This window comes from Limanda limanda, chromosome 13 (genome assembly GCF_963576545.1).
Source record: "Limanda limanda chromosome 13, fLimLim1.1, whole genome shotgun sequence".
NCBI classification, from domain to species: domain Eukaryota; kingdom Metazoa; phylum Chordata; class Actinopteri; order Pleuronectiformes; family Pleuronectidae; genus Limanda; species Limanda limanda.
In genome coordinates, this window is record NC_083648.1 from 4,494,482 (window position 1) to 4,515,139 (window position 20,658).

Genomic DNA, 20,658 nt, shown 5'->3' on the forward strand with positions numbered 1-20,658 from the left:
GGAAGCAGGGGATTATGGGTAATATCCACTGATCAGTCTGTCAACACATTGATAGACTTTGTTATTTCTCTTCATGAAAACAACAGCAAAACAGAATGAATCCCCGCGTGTAGGGGGCGCTGTTGCTAAATAAAAGTTACACATTGTTGCTTTAAGGATTTCCCCATAAATGTTATTATTATTGTTTAAAATACTCATCTACTGTTTTTTGTCCAGTTTCATAAAATCTTTCTTTAAGAAGAGTTTTATTACACAACAGTCATATTATTATATTTGATGTTTTAAAGAATTGACCCAACTTTAATTAAAACAGTTCCTCAGCTTTATCTTTAATATGAATTTGAGCGAGTTGAATAGAAATCATTACTGAAGCTTGATTTATATGAAACCACAGCCAGGCTGATCCTCTCCCGTCGGGGGGGATTCACTGGTTCAAGTTAAATCACATTCACCAACAAAGCAAAGACTCACGTGACCGAAGCTTCTTTACAAAGCTTCATAATTCTCCTGATTAGAGTTTTAAGAGAAGTGACTCATTCAGAGACGTGTGGTGTGATGTAAGTTTTTAAATATAATGTTTTTAGAAAGTTTGGAATAAAACTCTTCCTGTAAAAACATGATCAGAACGATAACGCTGATGTTTTGTCTCATGAGTCTGTTGCACTGTGAGATCCATGTCCCCATTTCAACTCATTTCCTTCCATGTCCACCTCCGTCCATTCATCCCTCCGTCCATCCATCCCTCCATCCGTCCTGCAGCTGGGACAGTGCGGCCCCCTGCCCTTCCCCTTGCTCCCCCCCGCTGAGGGTGGTCTTCCTCTGTGTGGAGGAGCGGTGATGGACAGAGGTAAGACAACACCAGCCGTCCACATTCAAGATTCAAGATTCAATATTTTTTATTGTCAAATGAACAGAGATAACATGAAGTAGTCACTGTCAATGAAATGCTTGGGTCACACACTCTCTTTAAGCAATGCTCAAGTATAAAATAGAATAAAAAAGAATAAAATAGAATAACAATGAAATAGAATATCAAAAATTTAAAATAGAAAATAAAATATATACATCTAAATATATATCCTTACAGGTGAATGTTCAATTTGTGCAGTAGTGCAAATATTTAAATATGCTTGTTATGGTGCTGGTGCAAATATGCAAATATTCCAGGGTGCTGGTTTGGTGGAGTTATTGCAGTTCAGGAGTTTAAAAGTCTTATGGCCTGGGGGATGTTGTCTCACACGTCTCACACTCTCACTGTCTCTGCTGCAGGGATTCGTTTCGGTAAAGTTTTATGTTTTTCACCTGCGTTTGTTTGTTAGTTTGCAGGATTTTGCAAAAACTATTCTTTTGAAAGTTGGTGGACAGATGCTTGGATGATTATGTGTTTGCAATCTTTGTGCAGATCCAAATAAACATCTGGATCTAGTGAATTTAATTGTTGGTTTTACAAGGAGACTGTTGGGTGGAAATGACAACTACTGAATTTACAATCACAACTTTATTTAGTTTTTCATCCACTTTTGCTCTTTTGGAATCAGAGACAATCACTTTCTCCATAATTTTCAGGCTCCCTGAGATTAGTCACATTTAAACATTCATATCTTCTACAAATGAATTTATTTCCAAATGAAAAAAGACGTGAAGGACTGGAAATGATTCAAGTTTAGAATATTCACCCGTAACTTGTAGAATATCTCTCGTTCTCGGAATGAATAGAGTGAGTCATCTCTAGTATAAAAACTGTCAAAATTGAGATTCATTATTTAGATTTATTTATTTTGATCTTAATAATTCAGTACAATTGTACTGTTATAAATAAAATCAAACAGAAGCAACAAAAAGGGAAGTCAGGATCACATGGTTTTCCTGTGCAGAAAGAGAGCTATTGTCTCTGTTATCTTTTATTGTTGTTATTACTCTATCATCAATAAATTAAATAATGTATATATATTTAAAATTTAAATAGCACATATATGTAATTTATTTCATCCTGCCTTGTTATAAGATCTAAATGTCAGTTTTCACTTTGTCTTGAATAGTTTTAAACTCAATTTAAGATGCATTCGTTGCTTCAGATTGTTATTTTAGATATAATTTATGAATATTGATAACTGTATATATGTAAGTGACTCTAAATCATCGTCTAACACCATGAAGAAACTTGACTTGACAGTTTGTGGCTGATGTGACTCTCTCTCTGTTTCCATGGCAGCGGCCCCCCCTCCCGTGCCTCACCCCTTCCTGCTCCCATGTTGCCTCCCTAAGCCCATCCCGCCCCCCCGGGCCCTTCACGGCCCCTTCCCCTTCCTCTCTGCCCCCCCACGTCCGGGGGTCCACCTGAGGGAGCTGAGGGCCGCCCCGGGTCTGACCTCCACCCGCCACACGGGCTGGCAGCAGCACAAGGCCCCCCCCCCGAGCTGGGATCTGAGCAGCATCAGCCGGAGTCTGCTCGCCGCAGCGAGGGTGGGGGGGCGACGCCCGGGGGGAGGAGAGGAGGACGAGGAGTGAGAGAGAGTGAAGGAGAGGAAACAAGGGACAGATGGAGAGTGTGCCCTCCTCAAACACACACACACACACACACACACACACACACACACACACACACACACACTCTCTTCTTTGTGTTGTTTTGAGTAGTTGCTTCATCACTTCCTGTGGTTGAATGTACACAAACTTTGTATTTATTGAGTTGGACAATGTTGTGTTTTTTTTAATGGACATGTGGAGACACCCTGCTGCTCCGGGTCTCGAGCCATGGGGGGGCCGGGGGGGCCGGGGGGTCTCACTGGTAAACAATTAACAACGTGGCACTTGTGTTTGAGTAAATAAAGCAGAGCACTCAACGTACATTATTCAGCTGTTTGTCTCGCAACTGCCATCCCCCAACACAAACATACACACACACACAAACACACACACACACACACACACACACACACACACACACACACACACACACACACACACACTCAGAGCTGAATAAATGATGCATCAAACCTCCAGTCTTCTTCTCTGCAGCATCAGGACCAGTCAGTTCCACCCCGAGCCTGCAGGGGGCAGCAGCTGTGACTTCACACAAGGTTTTTTCATAGCTCACTTTCCCGGGAAAGAGTTCTGCGCAGAGATATGGAAAACAATACAGACATACCACTCTGATCGATTTGGTGTTCGATGATCCTGGGACAGTTGGAAAACTTAAATATGGGTTTTAAATATCACAATTTTTGGTTTCTAAGACATTTTTAAAAAAGCGAAGAGGCAGATGTTTTTCAGATGTTGGGGTCAGATTGAGGAGGAAAGTAAATCTTCAGAATGTGTTACTCCATTTCTGTTTTGAGTCGACTGTGAGTTTAGGAACCTGAATAATTTGTGTGTTTGTGTTTATTTTAAATCTGGAGGATTAATTAAATGGACAGAAACGTAGGACAAACATAAACAAGCATCTGTGTCTAATCAGTCACTTTATACATAGATGTGTGTATTGTGAATAATGTAAATAGAATAAAAATCTACTACTACTATACACCTTATTACTTGTTATTTCAATTAATTTTTCTTGCATATGTATGTACTTATGCTGTTACACAACAGCAATATAATAATGTTTTATCAATTGTATCGCTGTTATTATTATGATTAAAACTAGTATGATTATTATTACGATTGTTATGATCATGATTATTATTATCATTATATGATATCTGCTATTTCTACCTTTATGTTTTGTTTTCCATAGATTCTAAGTCTGAGCACGTTCACATATTTGATAATTGAATCTACAGGAAGACAAACTTCTCAGATTTTACCTCCCAAGTGTCTCATCCTCCTTTTCTACGATCTTTGTCCGAGTTGTCATTTTGGCGCCGAATATTCCAACAGTGTATTGCCTGAGCAGCGCGGGACTTTGTGTGTGTGTCCTTGTGTGGGTCCGTGTGTGTTGTGTTGTTATTTCACGTTAAACTCCTGGTTTGCAGCTGAAGTCCGAAGACAACATGCAGCGGAGCATAGCGTGAGTAGCTAACAGGCTAGCAGCTAGCGTTAGCTCTGTGACGTCTGTCTGTGTGTGTGTGTGTCTGTGTGTTGTGTTGTTAGCATGAAGTGAGACACAAGTTGTGTTCGAGGCCTTTTAAACCTCCTACACGGGGTGTTAGCATGCGACGTGTAGCCTGACAGTGAGCTAGCTTTAGCATGAATGGTTGTGTTGATGTTTTGTGAACTCTGGTGAGAGTTAGCTTCCTCCTGTGTAAAGTGATGGGTTCGTTAGCATAGCTTCATTTTAAGCTAACTTCTCATTGAACTGGTTCCACTGGTTTGTGCTTCACTCACTGGTTCTGTTTCATAAGAGTGGAACTGGTTTGTGTGACTGTGCAGACGAGTTAATGTCCATCAGACCCTGAACTGTCATTTAACTTCCGGTTCTCCTCCTCTTCCTCATCTTCCTCCTCCTCTTCTTCCTCTTCCTCCTCCAGATCCTTCTTCCAGCCCAAGGGCAAAGACAAAGATGTTCAGAAGAAGAAATCCGCAGAGAAACCGGTGAAGAAGTGAGACTCATTTACTCTCATTGTTCTCGTCACACATCATCATTTAAACTTATTGTTCTTCAAAAGAGTTTTATTATTACATCATCATGATCTGCAGAGTCAGCTGTTTTTATAACTGATAAACTTTAGGATTAGTTATTTAACACTGTTTGTGGCTGTTGTCATTTCCAAGTTTGATAAAACAAAAAATTATTTGAAACAAAAATCCACCTGTTAGAGTCAGAATGAGATTATCACAGAGTATAAATGATTGAACTCTTAATAAACCATTTGTATTTTAACATAACAACAATTGAGCTTTGCAGATATGGTCGAGATCGTGTTTATTCATATTACCAACATCTAGAGAATCATATCAGTGTATTAGCTAATGTCCGATGACCCTTTTGTCCTGGAATCCTACTGATATTTTGATTTTATTCTTGAATCTCTATTGCTTTGTATAAAAACATTAAGTCCAGTCGTTCTTATGAAAAGATGAAAGGAGATAAATCCACTTTCTCATCTGATGAAATCCTCCTCATCATCTCTCCAAGCTTTTATTTTGAAAGTGTCTCCCAGAACTGGCTTTTCAATAGATCCACTTCACATAATGATCGTTTCATAATTTCCTTGTTGTCATTTTTCCAAATTTCTCGTTCTGTTGTAAAACCTTTTTTTATAAATGAAAGTCTTGTTTTATTATTTGAATTGCACGATGTCTGATATCCCATTGGCTCCTCTCCAGGCCGGTGAAGACCCCCCTCAAGGTGCAGAACGGATCGCCAAAGGACGATTCACCCGTCAAGAAGGTCACCAAGCGCAGCCGTCGGATCCTGGACAGTGACGAAGACGAGGCGGCGCCGGTCGTTAAAGAGCAAGTTGCCGACGAAGGACAAGGAGAAAAGGAAACCCCCAAGAAAACAGAAAAGGTAAAAAAACAAAACAAAGCACCTGAGACTTAATATTCAAAACGCATCAGAGGGAATTCCTCAGATTTCAGCTGCGGCCAAAAAGGAGGAAGTGACATTTTTTATGCTTTTGTGATGCACATTGTGTGAAAGAAACACAGCAGCCGTACTAATATCAAAACTTCATGTCTTAAAACATAATACGCCAGCTTGCAGTAGTTGACCGAAGAGAGGTCAAGCTCCTGATCATTTAAAATAGACAAATCTTTTCATTGTAATTCATAAATTCCAGCACCCAAAGATTCACATATATTAAATATAGTTAAAATTACACTGTACAGACAATAAACATCTAAACTTGATTAGACGTTTATGATAAGTACTTAATGTTGAGTTGTTAAGGCACAAAAACTATTGAAACGATGGAATTGAAAGTTGAAGAAAAGGTGGGGAAGGGTTCCAAGGAAGAACCCAATAAATATTGGTCTCTTTGATATCGAATATGCTAAAATGTTTAAAAATTCTTTAAGACAGAATATTTCTAAAAAAATGGAGTTGTTGAAACCCATATTAAAGTATGATATAGTGTCTTTAAACTCAACAGGTAAATGTGGCACTTGTGTTTAGGGTTGCAAAATTCCGGGAATTTTCAAAGTTGGAAACTTTCCATGGGAATTAACGGGAATTAACAGGAATTAATGGGAATTAACGAGAATAAACTGGAAATGTTGTGGGTAATTTATACTAACTGAATTTACCTTGTCATATACAGACATAAATATAAACATTTTGTTGTGTCATAGGCTGATTTGAGCCCTGAGGAAACTTTGGGCACTTGACTATATGCTTCTGCATCGTTGTGTCATTCTTAACATAGGTCATTGCACAGTATTTGCAAATGTACACAGCCTTTCCTTCTACATTGGATGGGGTGAAATGTCTCCACACATGAGATAGTGCACGTGACATTGTTCTGTAGAATAAGATGAGAAAAAGTTTGTAAAAACACACTGATGCAGTGCCAGAGATATAAATAGTTAGCCAACCAATTGGAATCGTCTGTAAACTTATTTTACAATTGATGGATAAATGGATGGAAATAGTCTAGATGAACAGATGAACAATCCTTAATCATCATGCTAATATATTTTCCCAGTAATATCATTGAAACTTACCTGACTAGTCCTGCAAACTACAGCAGGCTTCAATAGCCCTGCTGTAGAGTGAAGCATGCTGGGAGTTATCTGTGCATGTGATGGAAGAATGCACAGTGGAGGGTTGAAACTCAACGTTCCATACATCTTTAAAATAGAGTTTTGAATGATGTTTTTATTGCTCAGCGTTTAATCTGCGTAGTTTTTTTTTTCTTCAAAATTCCCCAAATTCCCAAGCTAAACTTCCCATGGAAACTTTCCGCCCATTTGCAAACCTAGATGAAACCCATATTAAAGTATGATAAAGTGTCTTTAAACTCAACAGATAAATGTGGCTCTTGTGTTTCATGATATTATGTGAAAGTTAATGAAACATTCTGATGTTCAACAAATGTTCCACAGCCTCTTTGTAAACCTGCACAAGCCGAAGCTAATGAGCAGCTCCAGCTCCTGTAGGCGTCTCGCTGCCTTTTCTTCAACTCACTTCAGGGAAAAACCACCGTGACACAAAGGAATCTGTGAATTCATTCATCAATAAGCTGCATAATGCACAAAGTCCCGATAATCAGCGTCGCCTGTCTCTCACTCACCTGCTGTTTGATAAACACTTCTCTTAACTGCGCCGTTAATTCTGTTTGTAGAACGTCGGCCGTGATTCATTACGTGATAATTGAGGGAAGAGATGCTGACGGATTCATTATGTTTGTCAGCAGGAAACATCCGGCATCGTTTTCACATGGTTTGCGACGATCCAATTATTTTTCATGAGCAGCCTAATATCACTTCACTTGTGCTGCTGCTGCCCGAAGAGCAGCTAATGGTTAAATGGGTAATTAGTCCTTTTGTTGTTTAGAAAGATCCTGACTTGTCTCTGTTATTTTGTAAACTGAGGCAGATCACAGTCAAAGAGGATGTTTAGCATTTGCTTGATAAGTAACTTGATTATCAATTTGCAACTATCACAGTTGTTGGATAATTCTCTGCTGATTATTAATCTTTGGATCAATCATTTTGTCCATAAACCGACAGACAATCGCAGTCAGACACGTTTACAACACATTTCTGGAATATTGAGGCGAGCATATAAACACAGGCATCACATCTTATCATTAAAAGTTCTTAAATCTTGTCTTTGCAAGTTGATATCTTTGTTTGACAGCAAATCCTCATGTAAACATTATATATTTTCATTTTTTCTCCATCAAGAATGACCAATACCTCATTTTTCATAACAATTGCCAATTAGTCTCTTTGGAATTGACAAATCACTGCGGCTGAAGTTATATCTGCAGGTGGTCCTAAGATGTTTGGTGCCTGAGTGTAGATTATATTATATTTGCTATTAAAATGATGAATAAACTAAATAATATCATCGATTAAACCATTTCTAATCATATTTCTGTTAATTTTCCTCCCAAACACAAATATTAGGACGTTATCCCAACTTTAACGAATCCAAATTCCAGTAATGTTCAAATTAATGGAGCTTTGAATGAACCCGATGGAAACCTTGAGACCAGTATATTCATCAACAGCGGCGTTGGGATGAAATAAAAAGTTATTAACAGTTTGTTAATGAGATTGTGTGAAAGTTTACAACGTTGTTTAATTGGATGTTTTCAGAAATGTAATGTCGTGGCCTCGGTTCTCGTGTGTTGGCGTCGTCGGCTTCTCGCCTCTCGTAATGTTCTCCTCACCCGGCCTCACTGAGCGACTCGCTCCATTGAGCAGCTTGTTTCTCCACTGATGGAGGTGTGTGTCATTGTGTGGTGCAGTGTCGTTTCCCCCCCACCACCACACAAACACTTTGCAAACTGCTGAGACATTTTTTCCCCTCACAGGCTTTGTTGAGGTTTCAGTTTTTCCTCCATTTGCTCCCTGACATCCCGTGAGAAAGGTCGTTGTTTTCGCCATAAACCAGAGAATTCTCCTTTTGTTTGTGATTCCCGACAAACTGAATGTTGTTGTGTGAAGACTTCACGTTCAGGATGTGTAACACTAACAGAACACTAGGTCCAAATCGTCCTGTTTCTTCACCTCCAATAAAACCTGATGGGTGATAACTCCAGACGCTAAAGTGTTTCTTCACGCCGCCTCTTTCTTTACAAGGATCATTAACACATCTGCTTTTCCTTAGTTTGATCAATTGTATCGCTGTTATTATTATGATTGTTATGATTATTATTGTATGATATATGCTATTTCTACTTATATATTTTGTTATCCATATATTTTAAGTCTTGCAGCACGTGTACATATTTGATAGTTCAATCTACAGGAAGACAAACGGCTCAGATTTTACCTCCCAAGTGTCTCATCTTCCTTTTCTACGATCTTTCTCCGAGTTGTAATTTGTTGAGGTTTCTGTTTTTCCTCCATTTGCTCCTTGACATTCCGTGAGAAAGGTCGTTGTTTTCGCCATAAACCAAAGAATTCTCCTTTTGTTTGTTATTCCCGACAAACTGAATGTTGTCATTGGCTTTGTGTGAAGACTTCACGTTCAGGATGTGTAACACTAACCGTGCACTAGGTCCAAATCGTCCTGTTTCTTCACCTCCAATATAACCTGATGGGTGATAACTCCAGCTGCTAAAGTGTTTCTTCACGCCGCCTCTTTCTTTACAAGGATCATTAACACATCTGCTTTTCCTTAGTTTGATCAATTGTATCGCTGTTATTATTATGATTGTTAAGATTATTGTATGATATATGCTATTTCTACTTATATATTTTGTTATCCATATATTTTAAGTCTGAGCACGTGTACATATTTGATAGTTGAATCTACAGGGAGACAAACGGCTCAGATTTTACCTCCCAAGTGTCTCATCTTCCTTTTCTACGATCTTTGTCCGAGTTGTCATTTGTTGAGGTTTCTGTTTTTCCTCCATTTGCTCCCTGACATCCCGTGAGAAAGGTCGTTGTTTTCGCCATAAACCAAAGAATTCTCCTTTTGTTTGTGATTCCAGACAAACTGAATGTTGTCATTTGCTTTGTGTGAAGACTTCACGTTCAGGATGTGTAACACTAACCGTGCACTAGGTCCAAATCGTCCTGTTTCTTCACCTCCATTAAAACCTGATGGGTGATAACTCCAGCTGCTTAAGTGTTTCTCTTTCTTTACAAGGATCATTAACACATCTGCTTTTCCTTTTTTTCCCAGAAGGACGATGTGTTCAAGGCAGTCCCCACCCCTCTGTCTCCACCTCCGGCCCCCACCCCTCTGTCTCCGCCTCCAGCGCCGACCACCCCGGCCACCCCTGCCCCCCCGGGCACCCCCGCCTCATCAGCGACCCCGGGGACCCCCCGCACGCCGAACTCCACCTCCCCGTCTGAGATCGTTAAACGCAAGACAGGTCAGTAGCTGATCATATTCATTTTTCCTCCAGAGCTGCAGCGTTTTGAACTTTGACCCCAGCTGAGGATTGATGCTTTTCTCTCCTCCAGCAATTTTACTTGATTGCATCTTAGCAGGAGACTAATGGCTGCAGATACTCATTATTTCCTCCGAGAGGAAATACAAGACATTCATCACAAGCTGAGAGCAAGAGATGCAAAATAGACACTTTCCACTCTCGGCGGGGGGGGTCTGGTCTCAACCTTTTTAGATTGACAACCACTCGACTAGATGATGCTTCTATTATAGCTCTTCCTGATTGTCTGTTTATTTGTCTCAGTTCTTGGTTTGCAGGTTCCGGTAACTGCCTGTTAAAGAAGCAGGAAATATATGTGATGTTTTATTATTTTATATATAAACATCGGCCTCCCTTAAGTGAGAGGAGAGTGAAGGAGAGCTGCTGCTGCTGCTTTGTTTGTGCCGTGCATGTTCATCCATCTATCGTCTCCCGCTGGTCTGAGATCAGGTCAGTGAGGCTGCAGGCGGCGTGAGCGCCTGGTCCATCGGAGGCTCCTCCTCCTCTCCTGCATCAGTCTGGTCAAACGCCCACACATCCGATCTGCCCGTCCGTCTCTCGCTCTCGCTCCATCGTCTTCTTACTCATGAACAACCCCAGAGACACTTAAACTCCTTCACTCCCACTTGGTAGAGAGAGCGATTCCACTGATTTCTGCCGGAGAAACTCAGCAGTTTATTCACATTCTCATTCCAGTCGCCTCTCACTCGGCTGCAAAGTGCCCTCGTGCGCCCGGGAGGTCACGGTCACATGGCGCCAACGGATCGTCCACAAAACACAGGGAGGCAATTCTGAGGTTTCCAAATCAGACGTACCATACATTGAATATGAAATGTGTATCAGAATCAGAATCAGAATCCTTTTTTATTGGCAAGTATATTTGCACATACAGGAAATTGCCTTGGTGTGGTTGGTGCACATAAATAACAATCAGACATGAAACAACAATATATATATATATAAATATATATAAAACAATGTAAAACGAAAAAATATATACAGTGAGAGAGTTATGGGCACGTACAGTGCTAAGGTGCAGAGATTTTCTGGAATAGGCGGTGACTATTAATATTCATTTACAAAGAAATAAGCTGTGTGTGTTGTGTGTAAAAGTAACTCTGGTGACTTGTCAACTGACGTTAAACTAAGTTAACCTCTTAGTAAACTGAACAGTTGCATATATTGGAAATGTTTGAAATTGCCACTGTTCATAAAAACAAAACAACAATATATACAGTAATAACAACAATATATACAGTGTGTCTAACTGCATATAATCCATATGGAATAGAACGGCCACCTGATTAAAAGTTGAGCTTTTCACTTGCTGGATCTTTCACATCACAAATGCAGGGTTTAGAGAATCGAAGCTCAGTTTCCTTGTTCTGCAGAATTGTTTTCATTTGGGATTCACCTCCTTTCTCACTCTGTTTCCTTCCTCCTGCTTTTTTGCAGTGAAGCAAGTAGCTCATTGTCTTTTCATCATCATCCCGTTCTCTTTGTGTTTGCTTTCAGCAGTGGTGCGTTATCACAATCGGATCCCTGGGTCCATCACATTAAAGTAACGCCCTAATTTGGCCAGCAATTGCATTCTTAATGTCCCGGGTTAATTCTTTCATTATGATATCTGAAGGAGAACATCCCCAGTACCTGAGCTGGAACCGTAACGAGCACAAACACACGAGTGGATGTGGAACTGAAACCGAATTACACAGGACATTTCACTGGAGCTCTAAGCTGCTGTGCTGCGTCATGTCTTTGAGGATGGAATTAGTCTTTTCATTAGTAAAGTGTGTATCTGTGATTCTCTTTCTTGCGCTGCCCTACATCTGCAGAGAGCGAGCGAGCTCGGCCTGTTTTCATCTCCACATTCTCTCTCTGTTTGATCATGATTTCAGTCGGGATGCCTCTCACTTCTCTCCCCTTCTAATTTAATGTCTGTTCTGACGTGTGCAGCGAGAAAGATGTTCCCCAAGAGGAAGCTGGATGAGAGCAGGAGCGGCAGCGAGAGCCAGAAAGAGGAGGCGGAGCCAAAGGAGGAGCAGGGTCAGCAGAACAAACGACCTCGCATGGAGCCCGGCGCCGACGCTGCAGGTACGGCTTCACCTCAGGAGTCTGATTGCAGATCACAGCTCTCAGGGGGGGATGCGAAATGTCAAAAAATATTTTGATTTTGCACAAACACATTGGAAACGTGGTCATAAGGGAACAGCTCAAGTATCTGTTCAAATCATGATGATTATACTGTGAATTTTAATTTCTTTCTCGTGCTTTTGTATCCACATTGAAATAAGAACAATATAAAACAATATGTTTACAACTGGACATATTTAGTGGGTTGTATAGTTGTATAGTGGATGAGTCACTTTCCTTTAGTTGAAGCTAACAATGTTTACAGCGCCTGTCTGGTTCAGACGCTCCACAGGGAAAAGTCCATAAGAGTAAAACTAGCAGATTTAACCACCATGAAATAAAGCAGTTGTACAACAGTTTGTCAGACGTTTGACATTTAATCTCACAGAAAAGTTCTCTTCTAAATGCTCATTAGACTTAATTGGAATGTATAACCCTGCGGTCACAATTTAATTAATCAAGATTCATAATTCTGGAGGCAGAAATAAATACTTAAAACCTATTTTTCAGAGCGTATGATGGAACATATGAAGTGTCACTTGTTTCCCAATTAGTTGCATTGAAGGGCAACACAAACTATTGGTGTTTCTTTTATTGACTCGACAGAAAAGCAGCTGCTGAGATATAATGATGAGTCAACGTATTGATCGGGAGAAAATTGGTCTGCGACACTTTGGAGGATTTGTTAAACCTTTACGCTGCTTATTAACTGAAATGCCAAATATCCTTTTGTTCCAGCTTCTTAAACATGAGGATTTGCAGCTTTTCTCTTCGTTAAATTGGTTAAACCGTATATTTGTTCTAGGGCATCTTCTCTCCTAAATGATTATTGTATTTATAGAAAAGAAATAATGATTTGAAGTTGCAGCCCTGATGGGAAATCCTGATGTGTGTTTGTTTGTGTGTGTTTTAATGCGACTTTATGTTGAAATTACAGAATGACTGCAGCAGCATTTCCCCCAGAGTTTTCTCACAGTCTGCATTTCAAAAGTTCATTTTTAAACAACACAGGCTTGTACATAAACACAGCAGACAGGCACAATTGGACCTTTTCTCTTTTCTAAAATTGTTTGGCAAAATACCAGAAGTGTCTGCTGGACTCACCTATCCAGGCTACAAGTCAACGTAATGTGTGGATAAGGAAAATTAAAGTTTCATGTCTTTGTCTCCTGGGACTCCAAGCTTGTCAATAGTAATTTCTCTTTCCTGACTCGTTGAAAGGGAAACCTCTAAAATATAACCTGCGGCATTTATTGAAGAAAACTCTTGCTAAAAACCATCTTCAAAGATTGGTTAACAAAAAACAAAATCTGGGTCACCCTCAGAAAAAACTTGCTGGCATTTATCACTTCAATAACCCCCCCACTCCCCTTTCTGGTTCTCCCTGTGCAGGGGACGCCGATGACCCCATGGAGGAGGGCGCAAAGGAAGAGGACGCCGAGAAGCCAGTGACCGCAGCTAACAGCCGGGATGAAGAGGTGGAGAACAAGAAGAAGAAGAAGAAAGAGGACGGAGAGAAGGCCAAAGAGGAGAGGCGGGCGGACGGGGAGAGCTCGGATGAGAGAGAAAAGAAAGCTGAGGGGGCGGAAAAGAAAAATAAAGCAAAGGAGAAGAGCGATGATGAGAAAGGTCCTGCCACTGCCAAGAAGAAGGAGGTTGAAAAGGACACGAGAGAGGAAGAAGAGAACCCAACAAGTCCAACAGCGAAAGAGCAGAGAGATAAGGAGCCGGCCAAGAAACCCCCCATCAGCAGTTTCTTTGGTGAGGAACGAATTTGCATAGCTCGGCGCTTTGCAGAAAAAAATAGAAAACATGTCTTTTCTTTTATCAATTGGGAAGGATGGCAAATTAGTGCTCCACCCTCACCTTTCTTTCTTCTTTTATTTATCTGTTTTTTTTTTAAATAGCTCCCAGGAAAGTTGTAGTGAAGACGGAGAAAGTGGAGAAGAGTGACGGGGAGAAAAAGACGAGTGCGGAGAGGAAGAGTTCAGCCGAGGAGAGTAAAGACACAAAGAGGTAAAAGAGGGACACAACAATAGAAGTTGCAAACAGTTTGTTCTTTGTTCTGATCCTCGATCCTAAAGTCCGACCTTCAGCACACGTTCAGACTCACTGATTTATTGTGTGTGTTCCCTGGAAAGAGCTGAGAGCTAAGAGCTGTTCATTTAATCAAATCCACAACAGCTCTCTTCAGCTTCAGCCACACTCTCTGTTTAACACTTTTTATTGGTTTTCTTTGGGTACTCAATACAATTATACAATTATAAGCACAAATCTGATGGATATACCCCTACCCACAATACTACCCACAAACCCCCCGGCCAGCCTACCCCATGCAGTAGAAGTACGTAGAATGTATATATATTAGGGCTGGGCAAGTTAACTCGTTTCAATGGAGTTAACTCGAGTTAACTCAAGTGATGAGTTAACTCGATTAATTATTTTATCTCGCATTCACTCAGGTTTGATTATTTATTGTTTTATTGTGAAAGTCAGGCTTTTAATTTGTGAAAGTCTGTTGCTGACTGCTGCAGAACAGGAAAAAAGAAAATAATTGGCGGATAAACAATCGAGTTAACTCATCACTTGAGTTAACTCGATTAAAACGAGTTAACTTGCCCAGCCCTAATATATATATATATAAATATGTATATAGGAATATTAGATTATTACAATACAATTGCATACATCACTGCTGCAAGCAAAGCAGAGAAAAGAAAGAAAGAGGAAAATTAAATTAAAGAGGAAAAAATAAATAAAATAATATAAATCAGTAAATAGGTAAATAAAATTTTAAAAGAAATAAAAATAAAAGAGGGGGAGGGGGGGTTGCCATCTAATCTTCCTCTTGTAGTGGGCTTTGTATGCTCTCATAGTACGACAAGAAGGGGGTCCAGGTTAGCTTCATCCACACTAATATGTTTTTGTTTTAAAACTAAAACGATCCACACAAGAGTGACCATCCGTGTACAGTGTAAACAGGAAGCTGATTGTCTAATGTGCAGCTGTACAGGAAATACCACAAAGAGAGAAAAGCAATGGTGAAAACTAAGATTTCTTTATTCTAGGGACCAAAACTAGACTGATAACCTGCTGGTGAAATGTCTCCATTTTTAGTTTCTCCCAGTATGGATCATTAAAATGTGGTAATGTGGATGAAGACTTCCTGTGGATTTCCAAAGTCACTTGTTGCCTCAGTTAAATTCAGTACTTAATTTTGCATCTGCAGAATATGAATAAATGTTCTGATTTATTCTTCACAACTAGATGGAATAAAGTTCTTTGCTCTCCTTAGTGTGAGGGTCTTCGGTTTCAACCTGCTACTGTGTAAAGCAGCAGACCTGCACACCCTGCGTTATTTGCCAGCATCGATATCATTAAGAACTGTAACAGGGTCAAGGATTTCAGTTTATCTCCATGGAAACACATGAGGTTCTGTCTCGGAGCAGATCTCCTCCCCTCGTGGTCCAGCCCCCCCCCGCTCGGAGACTCGAGATTGTTTGAGTTCAGAGGGCGAACGTTTGGATCCAGATGTTGTTTTCATGTCTGTTCACCCGATGGTTCACGGGTCTTCAGCAGGTTGGAGGTTCATGCTCCACAGCGTCCGATCAGATCCACTGAATAATAGATTCGTCCTCATGGTGCACGTGAGCAGACCCTGACCTTCGACCCCTCTGGAGGACCATGCACTGCTTGTCATGGAGTTAAATGATTAAGTAGGGCTCCTCCAAAGGACTATCTCCTTATTATTATTTAATCACTTTTGATTATTTATCTCCATTGTACTTTGAAGTTAGTCACGAATCATAAATTCTAGCTGTTAGTTGATGAGGAGACAGCAATGATCACTCGGAGCTGGGACTTTATGGTTCCAGTCAACATCAACAATAGATATTCAATAATTTAGTTGTTGGAGTCAGATCCACATGTAGATATTTTTCTTTTAACCCATTTAAACCAGTGCCTGCTGATGTACATCTTCTTAAAGTGCATGTATCTATTATTCGTATTACATCATGCTTTTTAATACACATTCTTCTTTTATTACATGTGAGTAAAGCAGCAGCAGCCGCAGCGTATTACTGCTTTGTCATTTTTTTAGGTCATGTGAACCATTCCATACACAAACTATTTATAGCTCCAGCAGAGAGGGAATGCATTTTTCATCGCTCTAACTATTTATTATTTCATCAGAGCCTCTTGTGTGACAGTGTGGGAGTGATAGACATGGAAGGAGAAAAGGAAAGTTCACTGCTCCTCAATTCAGACGATAATATTTAGGAAAATAACCTCAGTTTGCATGTTGCCTCAGCACAATGCTGCTTCATCTGTGAGTTTCATGCAGGCATAAATGATCATAACATTTCTAACGCTGGAATTCCACTTCTATTTAATTTAAATTGTTTCTCTTCTGTGATGAACTTTGCTGTAGTTCAGCCTCGTCCTCATGTACCCCAGGGCCCTGGAGCCCACAACCACAGCCAACTACTTCAGGCATACAGTAGTCGTACTATGAGCACTTCAAGCTCCCTACCTCACTACTACCAGGCCTTTCAGCAGTAAGCAGCTCTGTCCCCACAAACGTTTCCTTTGTCATGCTCATGGAATTTTCATGAAAAGGGTAAAACATGAGATCAGCATCTTTATTTTAAGATTTTGATTTTGAAGCCACCAGTGAAACTTTTAGCCTCCAAAAGTCTCGGCGCATTTCTACAGTGTCTCATTGTTATGATAATGGTGTGCGTGACTTCCTGTCAACAAAGACGCTCCGAGTCGGCCTCAGCGACTGGAACAGCTGTCACCAGCGCTCAGTTTGACGCTAATTTGCTCTGTCTCCCTTTTGACGTTTCTCCACAGCGAGTCGACTTCGGAACAAACAGACTACGATCCGTCCCGGCCCGGATATCATCCCGTGGACCACGCCTGTTGGAAGCAGGGCCAGAGGTGAGTCCGATTAGCGCTGATTGAATTCCCTCGTTTGTTGATTCCCTGTGGTTGTGGAATTTTGGGAATATCATGGAATTCAATCTGTTCTTCATTCTGTCAGAATATGTGAGGGTGTCAGAAGCTGCAGAATCTTTCAAATCTATTTTTTATTTTCTTGAAATCAAAAATAGATGAGGGAGTGATTCTTGGATCTGACAAGTGTGTGACACAAAACAGTTCATAAAAAAGACTCAAAAGAAACAAATCCTTTATTTTAGAGGCTACATGATCAAAAAAGACCAACTTCTTCCACAGGGAAACGTAAACAAAAGGGCGGTGCACTGGGTAACACGTGTAGAAGGTCCTGTGTTCAAACCATATACTGTTTATAAAGGTAGATCACCTGACTGCTTCTGATCACTTCCTTGTGACTGATGGGTCAGAAACTCCACCTCCTCCAGGTTGGTGGAAGTGACTCAAACAAAGTAAAAACAAAAGCACACATGAAATTTGGTTTGGTTTAATTCTTTATCTGATGCTATTAAAACAGAGGTGAAACGTCTTGATTAACAACTGAGGCTGACTCCTGATTGGTTGATTGCACGTCTTGGCACGATATGGATCCGTGGCTCTACTCAGATTCCAAATGGTGCTAACAGTCCAAGATGGCTGCACCTGTTTACATGATACTTAAAGGGACTCTTACCTTTGTTGCATTTGAGAATTACAGCACATTCAAATCATCCCGCCTTCCTCCAATGCCCCACCCCCTCGTTCCCATCCACGGTGTTTTTTTGAAGAAACTTTATTTACAAGCAGACTTACAATCTACTGCCTCCGCGCACGCACGTGAGTTTTTGTTTACCAAAGCAATGGATTTGGTAAGTTATATACATTTACATTCACATGCCTTGATGACGCGGGCCCGAATGCGCCACAAGAAGCAGACGGAAAACCTGCATGTCCATGCAGCAAACAGACAGGTCTGTCGGCCAATAAGGTCCTTCGGTCCGAAGAATTTTATTGGTTGAAGTTTTCACTAAATATTATGAGAGTGAAATAATTGTTTGTTTTTACTCCTGGTGGGTCTGTCTTGCATTTTAGAGTGTCATTACCTTATTAATACCAATTTAACCTTATCCAAAAAAAGTGTAAAAATGCAACAAAGGTAAGAGTCCCTTTTAAGCTTAATTTTTGTACAGACGCATCATCCATCTTTATTTACAGTCTATTATTCAAACCTGTCAGCCGACCAGGACCTTGTGCTGCAGCTTCCTGCAGTTTAAGTTCATTGGAAACTGTAAATTGGCCACAGGTGTAAATGTTGGCGTGGATCTGTTGTTTCTCTCTGTATGTTTTGCTCTGTGACCTCCAGGCAGCCGGTCCAGGTTGTCCTGCCGCCTCTCGCCCAATGTCAGCAAGGCTATTAAACACATCTGTCAAAATGTCCTCTATTTTACAGAGACAGTCACATTGACAAAAAGCTTTCACACAAACTCATCTGCCCTCCCACCAAACTCATCTCCTGAACAGGAAACATGGAGAACAGAGGAAACGAAATAGAGGCTAGAAAACAATATCTGATTTGCTCCAGAAGAGGCCAGATTGTGTAAATGTTTTTCTAGGGCCCTCAGTATTGTGTGTAATATTCTCACACTGCAGGTCAGTGCCCACTTGATCGAGCCCTCACGTTAAAACATGTTTTCATCCCAGACTAATAAAACGCCCAGGCAGACAGGCAGTGAACGCCAAGACTATTTGTTATGTGACAGACATGCTCCCGTCTCAGGAAGCACAAATAAATTACTCTAAGTGGATTGCGAGTATTTAATAACCTTATTTATTGGCATGAATTTAAGTGTTTTTGTTCTTCCTGTAGAGGAGAATATGATCCTGAGGTAAATGCATCAATCACAGCCCGTCCGTCTGTTTGCCACAGACTTGTTATTTCAACAAGATGTCGCCTGATTGATTATCATGGATTCTGACATTTCTGGTAATTACAAAGCTGGAGGGGGTATCAGTGGGGACGGACTAAATCCAGTCTTTTTCTTTGTCAATATTCATTTTAATATCCCACTTCTGACTGTCAAATAAAGATTAAAAGGCCCAAAGCTGATCCACCCACCGAAGATTTGAGACAGTGACAGGCATCATTAAATTAGTGGCGCGTTTTTTTTTGTGTGTGTCTCTCCCACTTGTGTGTAAAACCAGCCGAAAGAAACTCTGAATAAACTCTGAGCAACTCGGAAGGAATAAAAATTGCATGGCTGCCAAGTGGAGGAAAAAAAAAAAAGTGGAATTTTACATCAAGGCCACAGTGCAAATCAAGCTGCTTATACCAAGTTCAGTCTGGAGTCAACTACTGTACTGTGTCATGGGCTCGGCTTGTTTGGACCTGCTCTGAATACCAGATGGAGATTTCTGCTTCCACACACACTGAGGCATCGTGTCACTCACAGAGAAGTCACCGAATTGACTTTCAAATGTTTAGTTTTTCTATAATTAAATCAATTCCGGCTTCTAGACTTTGCAAACCGACCACGTCTACAAAAACAAACGTCTAAAGCCATTAGATGTTTATTCCAGTGGAGACTCTCCACCCAGTAACGTCTACACTGAGGCTTCTGCAGAAAAGGGATGTCACAGATTACAGTTTTACAGATTACAGCGGACGTTTAACAAGAAAAGTCGTGGGCAGGCTCCGTGTCTGTGCAGCTTTTACTGAGTGAGACCTTTTAACATCAGATTTCACTGCAGACGGCCTCACGCTCCTGCTGCACTGGGAGTTGTGTGTTAAATAACCCAGACTGTGGCGTTTTAATTTATCACAATCTCATTAAAGATCTCCTCATCATGTGATAAGACTGTGTAACTCTGTGAGGTGACTGCTGCAGAGCGTGAATATCAAACCAAGCTTACAAGTCGAGCCATGTTCGGACAGAAAAATCAGAAAATGCAACTGGTCGGAATCTGCCACATACAAAATGTGGCCTGAATCAATACGTCCTTGAATACTGTAAAGCGGAAATCTGGACAAATCCCACAAGTGCTGCTTTTATACAGATACAAGATAACTTATGTCGACCTTATGTTATAGAGATCTACTTTTATTATCGAGCAGGGGCCTGAGAATAGGGCCCAGGCGTCAAGAGGTTAAGTATTCAGAATATTTCAATGCATTTAAATCTTTATCTGAATGTGGCTCTACAGAAAATGTAATTTTTCTGGCTTTTGCTCTAAAGATATCACCCATCAGAAGTCAGTGTGAGGACACAGGTTTCCCACCTCAGCCGCTCTGACCTTTGCCCTCCCTTTTAACATCAGATTTCACTGCAGACGGCCTCACACTCCTGCTGCACTGGGAGTTGTGTGTTAAATAACCCAGACTGTGGCGTTTTAATTTATCACAATCTCATTAAAGATCTCCTCATCATGTGATAAGACTCTGTTAGTCTGTGAGGTGACTGCTGCAGAGCGTGAATATCAAACCAGGCTTACAAGTCCGGCCGTGTTTAGATAGAAAATCAGAAAAAACAACTGGTCAGAATCTTCCACATACAAAATATGGCCTGAGTCGATATGACCTTGAATACTGTAA

The 20,658-nt window shown here is 40.7% G+C and overlaps 1 protein-coding gene across 1 annotated transcript in view; it reads left to right on the plus strand.

The window, feature by feature from the left end:
* Positions 1 to 3,873: 3,873 nt before the first annotated feature.
* The window catches only part of lig1 (ligase I, DNA, ATP-dependent), a 61,566-nt gene continuing 44,781 nt past the window's right edge, over positions 3,874 to 20,658 (plus strand). Inside the window, 8 exon segments of the mRNA XM_061084314.1 lie at positions 3,874 to 4,009; positions 4,470 to 4,541; positions 5,269 to 5,452; positions 9,749 to 9,941; positions 11,955 to 12,092; positions 13,524 to 13,892; positions 14,039 to 14,147; positions 16,989 to 17,075. Coding sequence (XP_060940297.1) covers positions 3,993 to 4,009; positions 4,470 to 4,541; positions 5,269 to 5,452; positions 9,749 to 9,941; positions 11,955 to 12,092; positions 13,524 to 13,892; positions 14,039 to 14,147; positions 16,989 to 17,075 — 1,169 coding nt within the window. The 5' untranslated portion in view covers positions 3,874 to 3,992.